At 43.7% G+C, this 19,805-nt stretch overlaps 1 protein-coding gene across 15 annotated transcripts in view; it reads left to right on the top strand.

Annotated features, from left to right (window-relative positions):
• UNC5D (unc-5 netrin receptor D) overlaps positions 1–19,805 on the top strand; it is a 599,258-nt gene that overhangs the window by 568,845 nt on the left and 10,608 nt on the right. For 14 of the 15 annotated variants that reach the window (XR_012064390.1, XR_012064389.1, XR_012064388.1 and 11 more), the window contains 2 exons: positions 4,776–4,940; positions 11,475–11,653. Coding sequence is in view for 11 of the 15 variants with exons in the window: in XM_072950289.1 (XP_072806390.1) it covers positions 4,776–4,940; positions 11,475–11,653 (344 nt within the window). In the remaining 4 variants the exon portion in view is untranslated. Of the gene's footprint in view, positions 1–4,775; positions 4,941–11,474; positions 11,654–13,755; positions 13,838–19,805 lie in introns of those variants that run through there. The other variant, XM_072950285.1, reaches the window with a different exon arrangement.

Below are 19,805 nucleotides of genomic sequence, written 5' to 3'. Positions count from 1 at the left end.
TCACCTTCTGTCACCTTCCAAGTCAGCGGGTGCAAGACTCCAGTATCCTGTCTTCTTACTCCTTTCTCTAACTTCTAATCAGGAATCTGAGAATCGACATATTCCCATTGGTACCCAAAGCTTATTCCCCTAAGAAACCTCGCTCTTTTCTTCTGGGAAATGTGGAATTTCCCAGGAAGGTAAAGGCTGGGGAGGTACCCTCTGCCCAGCATACCTGCCCTATCAGACACCCGCCAAGCGGGAAATGTTTCTAGAACGATGTGAGTTCAAGGTTGGGTCCAGACCTATGTGATGAGAGCCAGTGTACGGAAGCCCAACTAGATTTTAGGTCTTGTTGGTTTCGATTCTGGAGGACTGCAGTTTATGAAGTGCTAGGCTACACCCCTTACTGCGACGAAACCAGGAATGACAGGGGAGAGGAGAGGGGGGGTTGGGTGAGGGTATGAGTTCTTAGGAGATTTCGTTCCAGCAGAACCCACGAACCTCGATTCATAGAAGACATAAGGCCCACAATGCTAGTCCTCCCGAAGTAAACAATTATTCCCCCTTTCCTTAAGACTCTACCAAACTAGGGATAAACGATTGTCCTCTCCAAAGACTCAGCAACCTTCCTCTAGAGGGAAATAACTGCTCTCAGTAGGCTACTGGGATCTGAGAGCTACTTAATCACCGTTTCCTTTAATCCGTGCTGACTGCGGGATGGAGAAGCTGTAATAAACAGTATACAATAAAATATTAATTTTTTTTAATCCTACAAAACACAGTCATGCTGTCACCTCGCTAGTCCAAAAGCAGCTGGCTTTACAGCATGCTGTGCATCTTGGAGGACCCAGTGTCTGTCTCCTGCTAGGGTCTGATATACATTCTCTCCATCTGCTAGGAAACTAATTATAATGGGACTCAAAATGAAAACACTTCCGGAATTCTTTAAACACCCATAACTTTGCTACACTTTGTCCTCCTGTATTGCTTGCCACATCATTTCTCTCAGCTCAGTGAGCATCTTCGTGTTTTGTGTTGTTCTTTTTTTTTTGAATAAATGAAAGCAAAGATGATTGCCCTGAAAACACACTAATCACAGTGCTTCTAATTCTATCATTTTTAAATGTTTTGTTGAGCACTGTTGGCAGCTGCTACTCAAGTCAACAATAAAAAAAATATTCTTTTGACATTGTCTTAAAATCAGATTTTTTAAATGTTTTGATTGTGTGCAGTGAAATGGAGAGAAAAGAGAGGAATTCTTTTGTTTGTCGATTCTCATGTCTTTCTGCAAGAAAAGATTATCTCTGTAGTGGGTCTTACTCTCTTTAACCTTTCTTCCAGTGTTTTCCGGAGAAAATACACAAAATTTAGCAAGTGGTACTAGAGAAGATACTTTTCAATAAATGGTCAGTGCCATTTTTTTTTTTTTTGGAAGGTTAAGTATTACCATGGATTCAAATCCACTATAGGAAAGGTAGGTTTAAGAGCTGTACCTTGAACTCAGCCCTATCTAGACTTTTGAAAGTCCAAATATTTATATTAGACTGTAATGACTCAAATTTCAGTCTTAGAAGACAAAAATCTCCTTAGTTTGCTTAGTTAGGCAAAAAGCACCTTATTTAGGCAAAAACATCTATAACCACCGAGCCTTATGTTTTAGTTACTTTTATTGATGAGGATGGTGCAAAGTAACTAGAAAAATTTACTGGCTTGGAGAAGAGACTGAATTTGAGGGCTACTAAAATGGGAGTAAGGATGGGGCAGTAGATGATGGAAGCCTTTAAAGTCCCGACAAGGGACTGTGTATAACGTGGCAGGCACGCAGACATCAGGGGGCCATTCTGGTCCCCCAGGCAAAGGAATCATGAATGAAAGCAGAGGTCCCGGGTGGTCTGGTCACATCAGTGCCCCCCACTCCTGATCAGAGGTAAAAGAGACATAAGCTAGTCCCTGAAGAATATAATCAACTGCTCTCTAGTCCCCTCTCCAGTTCAGCCTCAGCCCCCTCATTTGCTCCCTGCAGTAGAGACAGAAGGCAGGAATTGGTGAGCAGGTTACTGCAGTGAGCTGTGATGAGGTCAGAGAGGAGGATCCCGAATGGAGGCAGAAAAATTGGAGAAGGATGACAATGAGAGAGAGATGGTGGTAGTCCGTTTTCAAAGAGTAGACTTGTCTGCGGAAATAAAGGCCAACTGAAATTACTTCCTGATGAGCGGTGTGATACCAGTGACTGGTGATAAGGAAAGAGACATACCAGAGATGAAGCTGTTGGAGTTCTCCACCAAGAAGTGGCAGCTGGGCCTGTGAGAGCAGACGGGGGCTTGAAGAGGTCAGCAGGCAGAGCGAGAAGTGCTGGAGGCTGAGACAGGAAGTCAGAGTCACCCATGGTTTACTAAAGCTGGAGCAGCAGGAAGAGAGTCGGATTCGACGAGGAAAAATGGCAGAACTTACAAACACGTGTTGTCATTGTTTTAATTGGTATAGAATTTGGTGCAGGTGAAAAGCCATGGAGTTTCATTAGAGTGGTTTGGATCAAGAAAACAGCAAGCACTCAAGATATGTCAAGCAAGAGGAAATTTAATCAAGGGATTTCAGTGCTTCTGAAACCTCTGGAAAGCCTGGAAGATCCAAGGTCAGAAAAGTCACTAATGATACGAAGAAACCAGCAAGTCTGGGAATTTCAGGAAAACACAAAAGCACTGAAACAGCTGACTCTCAGAGGCCCCTGAGAAGCTCCCATGTGCTGAGCCTTTGGGGTTTGCTTGCTGGTACCAGAGGAGCAGAAATAGCTTCTGCATCTCCCCTCCCTTCCAAGTTTAAAGGAGGAATACCTCTCACTGGCGGAATGGAGATCTGAACGCCCTGCTGGCAAGAGCCTGTGCAAGGCAGCTCTCAGGCTTCCAGCCCCTGCCATGCAGGGCGACCTGAGAACAGCGGAGGTGGAGTCGCCTACTAACGGCCCACGTTCTGCGCGGGAATAAAGTCTGTGAAAGACCGCACGGGGCCAGCATGCAGACTGTCTCTGACTTCTTGGCGCTTCTTCTTGAGACAGAGGTCTCCTGTCTTTCCCTTGGTTCAGGATTAAGAACGGAGAAAACAAGCACATCTGACTGTCAGATTACTGCATTCTGTTGATTCTTATTTTGTAGTTGGCTTTATTCCCTTGATAACTATGTAAGTTTAAAAAGCTAAAGCTCTAATCCGTTCTTAGAAACAATAATTAGTAGATATATGAAAACTAAAAAGTGTGCAGTATACTGGTTATATGTGTTTACATGCAATATAATGTGTTATGTGCAGTCAAACTGTAATAATTCTACATAATAAAACTGGGGTGGGGGGAGAATAGAGAAACCAAAGCAAAAACACCGTGCCCTTACAGCCATTGCTGGGGCAGGTGGATAGGCCTGCTGCACGATTTCGTTTCCTCATACTCCCTAAAGCAGGCTCTCCACTCCTCAGGTCTGCAACAGTCTAAGGTCCATCCCTCCAAGTATCAAACACCAGGATCTGTGAGACTTCCTGTAGAGACAATGAGGACACCAACACGTGTGCACATTAGAGCTCAGGGAACTAGTTCCTCCAAGTGGGAAGATGGAACCTAATCATGGCCCTTGGTCTTCTAACATACACCAACTCCATCACCAGTCACAAGTCAGAGAATCAGACTTCCAGACCCGATACATTTAAATTTTGCCACCTTTCAGCATCAGCAGGGGAGAAAATGATACCTGTAGGAACAGGTAGAAGAGCAAATTAACAAGACGAGGAAGAGAAAGAAGTGAGGAAGAAGATTACTGTGGGCTGGGGAAACATGGGCATTGCCAAGGAGCCCAGCCTGATTTGAGTAGGAAGGAGAGAATTCTTAGCAGCTGGAAGAACAGCAGTGAGTGGCCTCTCCTTCACGTTAGTGGGAAAGCCGCGTGCCCGAGAATAGCCCAGTTGGTGACAAGCACTGGCTGGTCATAGGGAAAACGGCAATGTGATAGACATTTTATCATTTCCCTCCTCATTTAGTGAAAATTGCTTCTGCCTTTGGATTGTCTGTAAGTCCCTTGCAAGTGGGGACCAGACCTAATTTTCTTCTTGTTCTTCTATTGTCCATCTAGTACGGCACCTGGTTATTAGTAGGCACTGTAAACACAATTGTCGAATGGATGATGGATGAGCGAGGATTCGGCAAACTAGACCATTCCAGGGTGGCCTGGTGTGTTTATGTCTGTCTCTGGGATTTGTGTGTGTGTGTGTGAGAGAGTGCTTTTGCAGCAGGTGTAATTTTTATGCTGGATATGCTAACAATATTATATTTATACAGTTCTGCATGAATTTGTGATGTGGGGATAAGTTCTGGCTCATCAGTTTTTCCCATATTTGCCCTTTAAGTGAGAAGATACCATCCCACCCCAGGCTTAGGGCAAAAGATAGAGTAGGAGTCTACCCTGGGAAGCCACCCATAGGAGTTTTCTAAGGAATATTTTTGTAGTGGCAAAACATGACAATTACATTTTGACGGTATTCTTTCTAACTGTGTGTGTCACCAAGTGAAATCTCGGCTCCAGCAGTGTGGTTTTGGAATTCAAATGGTATCCATTGGAATTGACATTAATTACTTCTGTGCTGCCTGGCGTTTGCTAGAACATTACTTCTACAACACTTTCGCCAGAGTCGCTCAGGCAATTATCTCTGCTGCCATCGCCAGCATCGTCATCATAATTATTGCTATTAAGTCTCTCCTGTTCTCTGCTCATCTCGGCCGGGCTCTGCACACCATACCCCGCTTCTCTCCCCCGCAGGAAGTCCCATTCTCCCGCGTGTGGAGCAGTAACCGGCAGCCCCTGCACTGTGCCTTCTCCCTGGAGCGCTACACGCCCACCACCACCCAGCTGTCCTGCAAAATCTGCATCCGGCAGCTCAAAGGCCACGAGCAGATCCTCCAAGTGCAGACATCCATCTTAGAGGTGAGTCCTTGGTCTGCAGGCCATCTGACCCCATCTCTAACGGACGTTAAGGACTGTATACCTGTCTTGGTCGTGCTGTGCGAATAGTGCACCTCAAAGCTCCGTCATGCTGACTCTCTTAACCCTCATCACTGATGAACTTTTTCTCAGGCTGAGAATTGAACTGAGCTTCCCATTGGGCAGGAAGGAGCTTCCCACTAGGCTCTGTGGAGGGACCTTTGGGGGAAGAACTGGTCCAGGACTTTTGATACACAAAACCACAATCGATCTAATAGTTCACTGTAGACTTAGAGTATCAGCTGAGATCCGTGATTGGCTGACGGTACACCTGAGACACGTACCACAAGGCACGAGGTCCCCACTGGGCTAATTTTCTGCCGGTTCTGACTAGTTTTCCAGAAGTCAGTTGTCCCCATCTGTGTTATTTTATCTTCAGGGCCTGGGTTCCCTATTGTCTTACAATTTCTCATACCCTCCAGGGTCAGGGCTCTGCTCATCCCCATTTCCATTAGACCTAGATTCATCAACACAATAATAAGACAGTGTAGCAAATCACCTCATTCTACCAAGGAGGGAAATGGCAGTGCAGAAAGGGAAAGGGCCTCATCCAAGGTCTATCACTGTTGAAAGGCAGAGTTAGAACGGGCGTCAGAGGAGAATTCACTTGGGAACTTCTGCAGAAAACCACCTGATCTGTGCCGTGGCTTTGATCGGCCCTAAACCACCGAATGACTTCATGGCTCTGGACTTGAGCTTAGAGAGTGGACAGTGGCGTTCCCTCCTGAATGCTTCTGTGAGGGCAGCGGGAGAGAGTAGTGAAGCGGGAGAGTCGGGGAGGCGTGCGATGCTTTGTTTAGCAATTCCAAGGGAATCCCTGGCTAGTTTAGAAAAGCACACGTATTGTTCACCTGTAGACCATATATACACACACACGTACATACACATATCCATATATAAATATAAATAATATGTACTTATTCATTCAGGCTTGGCAGAAGGTTTAACACACTCTCTTTACAGCTCAATTCAGGCTTTGTTTTTGTTTTTGTTTTCGTTTTCGTAACTGGTAGCTTTGTAGCATCATCCCTTCCCTCCACTCTCCTTGCAATTCATTGTTTATGCAAGATGAGTGTTGCTAATCCCCCAGATAGTTTTTCTCAAGTGCAGATGGCTTTCCAAAGAAGTGTGCCTCAGAACTGATAGCCGTCTTAACTGACATGTTTCTCCAGTATTTGCATTCATTATTGCCAATTAGCATTGCGCGCTAAAGTAGTTTTGATGGGGAGGGTAGCTCCAGAAACCTCGGGTAAGATATTTTTAGAGTCTCTTTCTTGAAGAGTCATGGTGTCTTTAACGTTTCTAAAATACAAACTGTATGAGAGTTGTAAAAGAAAAACGGAAAATCCAAGTAGAGCCGTTCTTCAGAAAAATAAGAGCGAAAAGGTGGGATGTAAAGAGTCCGCTGATGAAAACTGCTCTAAATATTTATTAATTGGTCAACAAGAGAATCCCAGGTTTAACAGGATTTTGACTTTGAAGACACGGAGATACTGAAGATCCCCTTCAGCTGTTACAGGGTTTTGTGTAAAGGGACGATGATAGGGTTGGTACATCTCTGCTCTTTGCTTAAATGAACTCTTGAAGGGCAGGAAACTGAACTAATCAGCACAACCTTATCCTTTCTCCTCCAGTTCCTCTCCTAAGGCTTCCCGAGGTTTCCAGTCACTTTGGAAAGCCTCAAGGAACACGACATCACCGTATCTCTTGATACAAGGAGGCACAAGCATCAGAATAATATGTAAACAAGATTTAGATCTTCATTGTTGGACCACAGTTACGCACTCTGTAGGCTATGCAGTTCAGAAGCTTTAGTAACTTGTTTGATCCTGCAAGGGTCATTTTATTCATTGTTACCGCTGGAATTTGGCCCCGTGCACCCCCATTTCTTTATAATGAAATGTAATTCTTAGGCAAATCTAATTGGCTACCATTTTCTATGTCAGAAGGAAATGGATAACTTTTGAAAGCCACTCCATTTCAGGTACCATTCCATGTGCTTTCACATATAACCATCACAGCTCTCTGGGTTAGTGTCATACCATCACAGTTTTACGTGGTGTCACAGTCACAAGGAGGTCGACCTCCTTGTCCAAGATCATGGAGCTGATAAGATGGGTGGCCAGAGTCCCCGGCTGAGATACCTGACTTGACAATCAAAGTCTGGATTTCTGTTCATTACCCACCTCAGGATCCCAATCAAAGAGGTTTCATGTATCAGTCCTAACCAGAGACACATAAAGTGCTGAGAAACTGGGAATACCTGGCGGGGAGGAGGCAGGATATATTCAAGACATGGGTCTTTATCAATCAGTGAGTCAGGAATATCGGTTAGTAAGGTTCATCAAACTTCATAGCCACCAGGCTGAAGGATTCTGTACTAGGTGGTTTTTAATAAGTTAGTAATAGGGTATCATTGATTAATAATAATAAGGAACTAAAACTTTTAATGCTTTCAATAGATGTCTTTGAAATATATTTTTAATATCTTCCTCCCCCCAAAAAAAATCCTGGTGTATCTGGGCTCAGAGCTCCCCCTTCCTGCCTTACTTTAATGGATTGTCTTAGTGTCATTATGTTTCAGGATTTTTAGCAATGGAACCAAGAGAGGTAAAAGATATGTGTGTGTGTGTGTGTGTGTGTGTGTGTGTGTATAAAATATTGATTTTAAATATCTAAAGTAATGCAATGAGCATCCCCATTGAAGGCATTCGCTTCTTTATGTTCATCCTCACATCCGTCATATTCCTTCATGCCTCTTATCTAAATGGTCTTCCAAATAAATATACTCATTCATATCATTCTCAAATTTAAAAATTATTTCAGTGATCAAAGTAACATATCTTTTCTGAGTGGTCTTCAGAGTGGCCATTATTGTGTGAGTCTTTACAAGCAGCTTGGTTCTCCTTACATTTAACCCAACTCAGTTACCTAACGATTCTCGCCAGCTGGTACTCTATAAAGCAGCAGTACCTGTCGCCGGTCTAAAAATTGCAGACGGAAGCAAAATAATTTTGCCCGTGTTGCACACAAGGGAAGAATCCCCAAGTCATTTATTTCCTCATTCCTTATTAATGGAATAATATTAAAGAATCTGTTTCCTGGTAGAAACGTCTTAAATGGGAATCCTGCATGTTGCAATTTTCCCTTCAAGCGATTCTCTTATCTTTCTTCCAAAAGTGGTGGACATTGGGGGATGATTTGTCTGTTACAAAGTAGACAGAATACTTGGAATTCCTCACTGATTTACAGCTGCTACGTTCACCAGGTAGCAGCCGCTTATCTCAGATGTGCAGAGCATGAAAATCCACTGTTCCTCTGCATATTTAATTTAAACAATCAGAAAATGTGGTGTATCTACCAGATTCTTATTACTTGGCCCAGATGTCTTTTAGAATGCATCATAAATGTTACATAAAGTGTCATCCTTATATATGGGAAGTATTTAAATTTGGAACCTTTATGAAGGCCCACTTATTAAAGTGTAGTAAATAGAAAAAGTACTTGGTTTCAGAAGGCAGTACCACATAATATCTTATTCACCTTCAAACTGTACCACTCCGTCCATCTTTTCTCCAAAGACTTTATGTATCAAGGTGGTCTCTCTTCTGCTGGCAGCAAAGACAGAGCTTGGTCAACTTGGCGAAATCACAGTTGCCATGAGGACATCTGTCTCTGTCGATGGCAATCTTTGGGATGGATAGGGGCATCCCAAAAGACTGCAGTTCACTGGCAAGCCACCTTTCTCCATGTTAACGCCCTTCAGTGCCATTTTACAATGACAACTACCATGTGATCTTGTAGAGAATTTCTTTTATTCACTCTCTCTGGTTTTTACTATTCATCTTAGGGACATTATCCTGCCTTAAGTCAGGAAATATTTAAAGAAACTATTCCTACTTCATTTTTAAAGGCTAGAAGAAAATTTTACATACCATGATAAAAAATGATGTATCTTGTCACCTATTTTATGCAGTTAAGAAGCCTGAGTTGATTTATTTTATAAATACCCTATATATCAGAGAAGATCATTGTCTACTCTGCCAGAAACCACCACTTATCCAGTCAACTTCTCAATCAGTAGCTACCCATCCTTCAAGGTCAGCTCAAATGCCTCCTCCAGGAAGCCCTCCTACCCGTAATTCTTGAAGCATAACTGAGCTAATATCACTCAGAACATTTTTCTTAAACACCCTGCTCTGCAGATTTTTTGGTACTTTTTTTACACAGAGTGGCATTGTGAAAGTGAGTCCCAGTGTAGGTACTAGGAGATCAGAATTCTAGTTTCAAACTACCTGGGTGACTTTTACCAGATTTTATAACCTCTGCATGTCTATAAAAAAATGCCAAAAGACTAATTAGGAAATTGAGGCTGAGGGAAGTCATGTAGCATCCAAGGTCATTGAGCTAGAAACTGTAAACTTATACTCCAAAATAAGCTCTTTCTGACTCTGAAAACCACACTTTTTCTATTACTCCATGCTAACCTCAAAAACTAGAATTTTGATGAACATTGTTCTAAGTAGTCCAGGGAATAAAACCAAAACCAGTAAGCAGAATCTGTTTAACATGATAACATGTGTTTTTACTTTCCAAGAAGATGATATAATCTGCAGCGTTTCTCAAGTGTATTTGACAACGGGTCTGCTCTTTCTTGGAACATCTTCTGAGATGCCCTTCGAAAATGCTGGGTTAAGGCCTTATGTTTCAAAAACACAGCTTAAGGCATTATGTTTCCAAAACACAGCTTCCCTGCGATGTAGCTATGTTAAATGGTTACAGAAAGCCAAAGCACATTGTCATTCGTTAATAAGATCTTTGCACGAACTAGTTTCCTCGGTTAACATAGTTTTGAAGATGTAAGACTCACCAAGTCTGAAGGCTTAAAGCTGTGTGAGCCTGGGCACGCGTCAGCAAGGGCTGCCATGGCTGCGGTGTTCACAGTAGGAAGATGGGTAAAGTCAGAGAAAGCGTCGGGGAAGGTCACAGGGCAGTTCAGGAAGGACACGTGTTGACTTAAAGGACAGCACAAATTGCCCCCGTGTTTAGGATGGTTTCTTGGGGTTTAAACAGTCCTAACTAGTCCCTTAACCTGATCTCAGATTGTGTTCTAATTTCCCTTTGTATGAGTTTTCCTTTGTTGTGTAACAAATTACCAGAAATCTATCAGTTAAAAAAAAAACCCATTTATTGTCCCACATTTTTTGTAGGTCAGAAGTCTAGCCATGGCATAACTGGGTTCTCTGAGCAAGATCTCACAAGGCTGAGATCAAGGTGGTGATGGGGACACATTCTCATCTGGAGCTCAGAGGTTTTTTTCCAAGTTTATTTGGGTTGTTGACAGATTCAGTTCCTTGTGGCTGTAGGACTGAAGTCCCCATTTTCTTGCTGGCTGTTGGGCAGGGTCACTCTCAGCTCCTAGGGACACCCTCAGGTCCTAACCACATGACCCCCTCCCCCACCATAGACAATTCACAGCATGGGCTACTTGCTTGCTTTCTTCCAAGCCAGCAGGAGAGAGACCTCCGCATAAGAGCTGCATCTTCTCTCTTGTAAGGGCCACTTGATTAGGTCAGGCCCACCCCGGAGAATCTCTCTTGGTCAGTTTACAGTCAGCTGACTGGGAACTTTAGTCACATCTGCAGGATCCCTTTGCCTTGTAACTAATCATAGTCACAGGAATGATTCAAGTACTTTTCAGGTCTTAAATTCCGTTAGTCCGTATCAACTTTCGGCAACTACTCTCATCTGATGGATGGATGTGTGATTTCACATTGGAGATGATGATCTAATTGCTGTGACGTACTGAAATAATGAGCCCTCACAGGACAGCTCTAAATCAGAAAAGCGGGCAGACAGCAGGCAGAAGTTCTGTAGCCTGTACCACTTCACCTGCTAGTCCAGATCTCATCACTGACTCATGACTGGCTCCTATTTTACCAAAGCAATTTAATAAGACCAAAATATTTACTATAGAATCAAACTTTAGGACTGAGAGAAACACAGACTTGAAGACAATCAACATACAATCAGTTTCCCTTTGTAGCTTTCCTGACAAGTGGCTTCCCAGCCAGCTCCTTTGATCCTCGTTCATCTCTGATCAGCTCTGACTATCAGGTCTCCTTCCACTGAACTGAAATCTGTCATTTAGCAGCTTCTTCCTACTGAGAGTTAGAAAAAAAAAATAATAATTCTGCTCTCACCTGACACCTCCTTGAATGTAGGAAGCCGAAGACTGTGACTCCCCTGAGTAGACGAGGCTGTTGTAGATCTCCAGGACACGATTTACGAGGGTACTAGAGAAGTTATTTACTATTTTAGAAGAGAGGGGGACTTGTCAATATATTTTACAGAGTCCATCACAACAGGCCAGCATTTTTTGCATGTGTGTTAACACAGCTTTTCTTAAAAAATAAAAGTGTTGCTCAGTGATGCTTCCACTTGTATCTGATCTTGTTTTCCTTCTTTTGTTTATAGAATGAAAGAGAAACCATCACTTTCTTTGCACAAGAGGACAGCACTTTCCCTGCACAGACTGGCCCCAAAGCCTTCAAAATTCCCTACTCCATCAGACAGCGGATTTGTGCCACGTTTGATACCCCCAATGCCAAAGGCAAGGACTGGCAGATGTTAGCACAGAAGAACAGCATCAACAGGTAATGGGGTGGGGGGCAGCTTCGGGAGGGGGGGTTCACTAAAAGAGCTTGAAAAATAAAATGGGTCTGGTGTATGTGGGTGGTTTCCGGGCCCTGCTATCTTCATGGATTCCTCTTGCCATATTTTATGTGAAATCTGCGTAAGTGGGAAAAGAGCAAAAACATAACACTGTGTGTGGCACTTCCTGCAGCCGCACTCTGCCTTTGGGGACTGATGGGACAGTCCTGCGTTGCTCCTGGTCCCGCCTCCAGCTTTGCTAATCGTGGTTTAGGCTGTGTTATCTCCGTGCTCCTGAGGGATTTGCAGCAGATTTTTGAACCAGTGATGGAGAAACAAAGAATCACGTTTCTCACACCTCCTCCCTCCCATCAGGTAACCCTCAGCAGTATTTAACCCTCAAAAAGGATGCAGAAGTGGGGGCCTGAGTATAAAGGAAGCTGGGGGACGATACCTCTCGGGTCTGAAGGCAGAAGTCAAGAAACAAGCGAACGTTTACCGAGGCGCCACAAATGAGTCTGCTGCTCAAACCGGCACTGGTCGTTGCCGGGCTCACGTTGTGATTAAGAGTAGATGAGAGATTCACAGTGGGCTGCATAACTTCAGATGAGAGGAAACAGGGCTGGTGCTCCTCGGGGCAACACTGATGGGGCGGCAGGTTCGGGCTCAGCTTGAGGGGTGACTGGGAGGGAGACGGTGCTGGGAGTGATGGGTCCTCGCTCCCTTACCTACTGCGCGTGCCCAGGATGAAAAGAAAAGAGAGCACGTTTTGCCAGCATCATTTTCTTTCCCTTTCCTTTGATATTATTTATTTCTATTTTTTTTTTCCCTTTGAGACAAAGCCTTATTTTTCTTACTGTTTGGCTTACTCTGTCATTTCCTTTCTTCATTCATTCTTTTCAGAGGCACCCTACCTGCCTCTTTCTTCTCTGAAAGGGAGGTAGACGTCTGCCAAGAAGGGATAGAGGGCCGCTGCCTGATCCAGGGCCCAAAAGCAAAGGGCCCGACTAGAAAGCAGTCAGACTCAAAGAGGAAAATCAAGACAGGAGGCGTGACCGCACGAGAGGACAGAATTTACAGGGACAGGCAGGCCTGGAAAGAGTCGATACAGTCTTTAAAAGGCATGTATTGAAAATGAAGGAATACAGAAACATATGACTGTACAGGGGGTGGGAAATTAGGTTGACTATTCCCCAGCAACTCTGATAAAGGATGAGATGTCTCGTTTATAACCTGTGGACACCATGGCAATGTCAGGTTCACTTTCTGATCCTCAGGAGGACAAGAATGAAAAACTAACCCAGAGAACAGAATCTGGTCTGAAAAATAAAAGAAAAATGAGCATTGGGCAGGGACTCAAAAGACCTGGAAGGCAGGCCTGGTTCTACAGCTAATTCCAGTCTGCCCGAACACATCACTTACCATCCCGAGACTACCTTTTCTGCAGATGCAGTTCACAGAATTCAAACTATATTAAGTCTCTAATCCATTCTGGCTGTAAGAGTTTATGATTTTTAATTCACCACTTACAAGAAAATAATTGCCACAAGATATCTACATGCCCGTGGACGCTGTCATTAATTTCCTGCATGAGTGTGTGCACGTTCTTGTCTTGTTCATCTTATTCTCCATTTACAGTAAACACACGAGAAAGACAGGGGTGGCTCCTGAGTCATCGAGTCCTGACCTTGCACACTAGGGAGAATGCATTGCAAGCTGGGGGCCCTAATGAGCAGCACACAGTTACACAGGAGCACGCCGTCCCCTCCCATGTCGGGGTCAGAAAAACGTGAACATTGGTGTGCCTGGTGTTTTTTGTTTTGTTTTGTGGTTTTTTTTTGCTTGCTTTTGTTTCTCCCTAAGACCCCCTTCTCCAGGAAAGCTTAAATGTCCTTAATATACAAAACTCAACCCACTTTATGGAAAGTTTCTAACACGGTACCGAGAAAGTGTCCATTTTCAATAAATGGTAGCTTTGAACTATTCACAATTAATAGCAAATTAGAACAGCATGAATGCATGGAACCTACTTGTATCTTTAAGCCTTACTCAGCTAACATATTCAAGCTCAGTGAATGGCATTTCCTTCCTCTTTATTCCCCAGCTTCGCTCTCCAAAAGGAGTTCCGTTGTGGAGTGAGAGCGATTTAAATCAGGGGTTAGCAGACTTTTGCTTCTGTTAAAGAACCGGATAGTAAATCGTTAAGGCCAAGTGGGATCTCTTGCAACTACTCAGCAATTACAGAGGAAATACCTAAAGGAGCAGGCATGGCCGTGTCCCAGTGAACATTATTTACCAAAGCAGGCAGTGACTTGTAGTCGGCTGCTGACCATGCATTTAAATGAAGTGAAAGTGTCATAGGACTGGTGGCTTCAGTCAACACAACACCTGGAGCTAGACCAGCTTCAGGTGCCACCACCAGCTTCAGTTAGAACTACCAGCACCTCTGCATCCAGCCCCTCTGTGGGGACCCTTTCTGCAGGCTGGTGTCCTTCCAGCAGAGATGGCCACCAAGACAGGCAGAGATGCAAAAGGAGAAAGACTGTGGAAGACCACCGTGCACCACGTTAGCTCATTCTCATTCTGTAGGATTGTCAGGTTCCTTGTATGTTTTCACTACTGCAGCAATAATGTGTCTTCCCCCGGGGAAGAAGCATATGCAGCGGAGACCAAGGGGGCTTTCAGGTGTAATCTGTCACAGCTTCTTATGTGTAATCTCAAATCACTGGTCTCGCTCTCTCACAGTTGCAAATAATATAGCACTCATTATGCAGTATAATCATCCATCACGAATGTGATCGTTAACGTGTGTTCAAACACACAAATCTGATGTCGTCACTATGCCAATATTATCGGCTAAGAAGACTGTTCCAGACCTTGAGATTTCATCAACCCTGGGATCACATGAGAGAGATGACCACAAAGCACACAGTCAGTCTCCTGTTAGAGGATTCGCCTACCCTGAGCTTGTGACACACCTCTACCTGACTCCTCCCCCTCCTTTCTGTGTCCGAAAGTGAAAAGCTCATAAAGCAACAGCCCTCAAGCCACGAAGGAAGAGTTTTCAAAGGGAGCGGAGGGAAAACCTTTGCTGTTATCATATTGCCAATGAAAATGCTCTCCTCCTTTTGGTAAATGCAGATGTCACTGATGATAGTTTGCCTTTTTTGCCAAAGAAGCCTCTGCTTCGATCTGAATAGTAGAGACGAGACGTAGAATGTGAAGGTAGTCTTGGCAGCCAGTAAGAATGTGAGACATGCCAGTGGGGTGTGCGCCAAGGCGGCAACACAGGTGGCCTTGCGACTTGCCTGGCATATGGATCGCGGTAAGCAAGCTACATCGCCTAGCCAAGGAACGTCATAGTTAACAGTTGGAATTACGGATTCGGTGAGCAGACTGACGGCTGCTCAGAGTCCTTGCTGCGTTTCAGAGCTGAGGTCGCACATCTGTTCCACACATTCAGCTGCAGGAACCCAGTGCTCTTGGCCACAGGTGACTGGTAGGTGGGTAGAGCTAACAAAGAACTGATCGTGTGGTAGATGGTGGGGAGCTTTGCTGAGAACTAAACAAACTGAGTAATACCAGAAACTGCTTCAGCTAGAAGGACTCTCCCATATCTAAACTGCTGTAGCACTCTGTATTTTTATGATCCTTTTTTGTTTTTTAAATTACATTTAGACATACCTAGGTGGTACCAGCTACCTTGGGGAAATTCATTCATTTTTTCTAGAATGAATGACATGAACTTTTCCCTTGAATGGTACACTTGACCTTAAAAACTTGCCTCCTGATAAACAGAACAGATACGAAGAAGCATCAAAGGATGTTGAATGTTGGTCTCAAAAGAGAACAGGTAACATGACTAACATATGGAGGGTACCTGTCTTTTCTCTCAGGTCTTAGTACCTGAAACTCTACCATTCTTCTTTAAGAATGAAAATCTCAGTTTTCATATTCCAGAAACCCTTGTGAAAACAGAGCCAGCTTGACCAAGTTGCTATGGGAACAGATGCTGGATAAAGTGCATGAGATACAGGAGGATGAGGAGAAGGGAAGCAGCCAAGTTGGAAGAAAGGATTCCAAGATGGACAGGAGTCTATAAATCACATCTTATGAGCAGTTTCTTGCAGTAGTACACTTGTTTGAAAACATGTAAGCACGGCCAGAGAAACACATTTCTTACTGGTCAGCTGGTTAAAATGGTTCCAGTATATTTTGGATGTTATTGTGCATGGGTGATGGTACGGAAATCGTGGGCAAATGAAATTTCTCAAACCTCCTGGCTGATCAGTGGTGCTACAGTAACTTGTTTTTCCATCAAAGCTTTTACCAGGACCTCTAATGAGAAGCAGAGTCTTGTGCACATTGAGGTCATATCCTTCCGTTCCCTCTGTCCACCCTCTTAATTGGATGCACAAGAACAGTGAAATGGCCAGAGGGCAATGGAAAAGGACAGAGGAAGGTCGCAAGACAGCTTATTAATCTGTCTCTGAATAACTGTGGAGCATTCACTAGAAGGCCACCAGTCCCAGTGCCAGCTCTCTTTTCAGGTGAAAGGAGGAGAGAAGAGAGGGCAAGTGATTACAGAATAGACACGGAAGGCCTGCGTCCCAGATGGACCACCAAGCATGGCCCCTCAGCAACCAGCGAGACTAGGCGTTTGCACTCCCGTGTGTTGGGATTCGCTAGGACTACACCAAATGAAGCTGTCTGCGTTCTGCAGGCGAGAGGCCGGAAAACACGTCCTAACCTTTAAATAATAAAAGTGGATGTGAGGCTGCCATTTCCAAAAAACAATTTTCATGACTCTTCTAAGGAGAATTAATACACAGGGACATAGCTTTTTCAAAGGTCCTTGGAGGCAAAATATGATAAAAGTTCAAATCAGATTTTCTGGTTCTGGCCCAATGGACTTATGCAGAGTCTGATTTTGGAAGGACCTCAGAGTGAGGCCAGAGGGACCCAACACAGCCAGGTGGTGGGTGTTCGGGCTTCATTCCACTTAAGTCAATGACTTGTGAAACTGCCCACTCATATGAAGCTGGGAACAGCCTGGGGCCGGTTTAGCCATGCACAGGCTGTATATGGTTTGTGAGTGGCAGGTGCTTCTCCCGAAGGCAACATGGCAGAGAAGCTGTTTTTATCCCTCCAGGAGAACCAAAGTCGAGCTCCCCTCTCGGAGCTGTAGGGCTTGGTGGCTAGGGGTGCTGCGTTCCTTCCAGGCAAGGGTGACTTTGCACTGGGCTTTGAAGCAGTGGGTTTCCTTCCTTTCAGCTAATACAGTTTTCAGAAAAAAATGGACATGCCCCAAGCCCCTTTATAGCCAAAACAATCCCCTTCGCAGGTCGGTCTCAAACAACACTGGAAAAGCTGCCCGAGTCAATCCCTGGATATGATGTCTTCGTAATTTGAGCAAATAAAGTTATGGGTAGGATTTTACCTCATTCATTAGAGGGTCCTTTACTTGATCAACTCTTCCCTTTCGATTATATGTGAGGTTTTATTGAAACACACATTGAGTATTTTGCAAAAGGATCAATTATTATTATAGAATCAATTAACACTGTGGCCTTTTCTCTTGGAACAAATAGGGGTCATTCTCCTTTACCCTTAGGAGTCTCGAAAACATCTCCATGTTACTGAAGAGGAAAATTAAATGAGATTATTTTTCCAAACTGTATCCCAGTTCAAAGAAAAGTCAAGATTTGATTTTACAGCTTTCACTGCCAAAGCTGAGAAACTGTCATAGCCTTAATCAGGAATGAGACTGGAGAACTGAACACAGACTCCAACTGGGTTTATTCTCCTCTGGCAAGTCACAGGGGGTCCTGAAAGCTCCAGGGCTTGCACATTTTTTCCAGAGAAGGGAGAATCCTTGCCAGTCCCCTTCAAGAGCCAGACCATGGAACAGGCAAGAGAAAGAACTATGAAGGGAATTTTACTGCCAAATTGATTGGCCCAAAAGAATTAACGCACCGCGCCCAGGGCGTGACAGAGGGGAGTGCTGCACGTTTCCACGTGCCTGCATCTTCTCTTCTGGTGTTCCCCAGACCAGCCTTCTTTCATTTGGAGGCACTGGGGTGGGGCGGGGAGTGCGGTAGGCAGAGGTGGCATCAGGGAGTGCATCTTTCGCTTCCTCTTTAGGAAATGAAACAGACTTGCTTCATCCTGAGAGCTGCCTTGCTGTTTCTTGAGTACCCAGTGAGGCTGAATTTTGGGGATGAAACCTTGATGAATGAACCAAATGCTTATGCTGTGTCCAATTACTGCTGTTCAGTATAAATGGCTTTTTTCTTCTATTTGCATTTAAAGAACCATATGGAGGGTTGATTTTGGTCACATAAGAGGCTTTCATTAAATGAGACAATTAGGATGATAGCAGGGATATTAATATTTTTTTCATTATCACTCTGCTTCAATTCCCTGTTCGGTGCTATGCGGTAGAATTACGCACTGTTCTTGGAATGATGTTCCCCAATCTATTACAGGCAGCTTAACTGAGTTTTCACTTTCTATGCTGCCAGCCTATTCAGAAAGAAGATATTTTTCAAATATGCTTTAAAAAAAAAAAAAGTCAACTCAGCCGTAAATGACAACAGTTTGTAGACTATGAACAAACTTGCTGCTGTCACGTTACAGGTGTAAGTGCTCCCTTCTGCTTGGAAGCGTTGGGGGACGTCCTAAGTTCTGAATGCAGCATGGCACGCGCCTGTAGTGAGCTGGCTTCTGCGTGAAGGGTGTTAGGCTGCAGCTCAGATGCGGTCCCCTGCTAGATTTTAATCACAGAGGAAATCCATTCTCACAATTAGTCACAAAGCAAGACCTCCCCGCTTTCAAAGAGGCATATCAGGCAGCCCCCTGGTAGCAGGGCTCTGGGTAACTAAAATAAAAGCTTTGTTATCTGGAATTCAGGATGAAAGGGAGCTCCTTATAAGCCACGCAGAGTCAGACAGAGCTAAGCCAGGCAGGCTCCAGCTTAAGTGCAGGTGCCCTTGGTGATGCTCCTGCGAGCGTGTCCCCGGGGCTGAGATCACGCCTCAGATTGGGCCTCCCTCCATTAATGTTATCTGATCTCTCTGCTAACTGATTGAGGAGTTAGATGCTACTATTCCCTAAGACATTTGTATTTGAATACTGCTTTCAAGGACTAAAGAAAGGGTGGTATCTTTAAATTCCCACTGGACACCTAGACACTTTTCCTTTTCATAAAATGAACCATGTTGCAATAGTATATAAAGACTTAACACGGTAGAATTTAATCATGGTTCTCAATTCTTCCCAACTCTTTGTACCCAAAAGAGAAAGCAGAAGGAAATAACTATTTCCAAAAATCCTCAAATCTAACCTCATTTCCATGATGAGTTTAACAGGGTCATTCATTTGAAGATGTATTTTGAAAACTAAGATTCTATACAAAAATTCAGTGTTGGACCCATATACACCACTGTAAGTGGGACTGTGCCTAGCTAGTGAAATTTGCTAAGGTCAAGATGCTTGTTCCAAATTCTGCCCTGGCTTCCACATAAAGCAGGGGATTTTAACTGGGGATAACAGGGCGGGGATAGGGAAGTCTCAGAAAGGTGAAATTCATCATGGTAATAAAACCCCTCAGGCACTCAGGTGGAGAGAAAGCATGTGGGCTCAACAAAACAAAATTACATTTAATAAACCCATTACCACTCGATGAATTCACATGGATAAATTTATTCAGCTGTCTTAGCATGGTTTTTATAGTCTATCTGTACTCTTTCAGTGAGAGTTCCAAAGAGAAAGATGAAGTCATTGAGTCTACAGGGCTAAGGACAAATGGATTGAAGACAGAGTGATTCTAAAGTAACTTCTGAAAATTTTGAAAGTAGATAATCTTATCTGCACAGCATGCATCATCTTTACAGTATCACAAAAAATGAATCTTATTTTTCAGAATTACCTCAGTCGATCAGGATTTGAAAAGGTTCAGTGCACAAAAAAGTAAAAATTTGAAATATCTGAGACCAGCATAATACACATTCACTTCTTTAAATATTTTTCAAAGAGAAAGGGGAAAAAAAAATGATTTTGTTTTGAGCCACCCACCTGAATTTCAGGACTATAGTTTTTGCTAAGTGTTCCTTTTTCCGTTTCAAAAAAAAAAAATTCAAAGACACTCAGGAA

The sequence above is a fragment of the Vicugna pacos genome, chromosome 26 (genome assembly GCF_048564905.1).
Source record: "Vicugna pacos chromosome 26, VicPac4, whole genome shotgun sequence".
Lineage (NCBI taxonomy): Eukaryota > Metazoa > Chordata > Mammalia > Artiodactyla > Camelidae > Vicugna > Vicugna pacos.
Note: the sequence above shows the minus strand (reverse complement) of the source record. Positions and strands in the feature narration are given on the sequence as shown.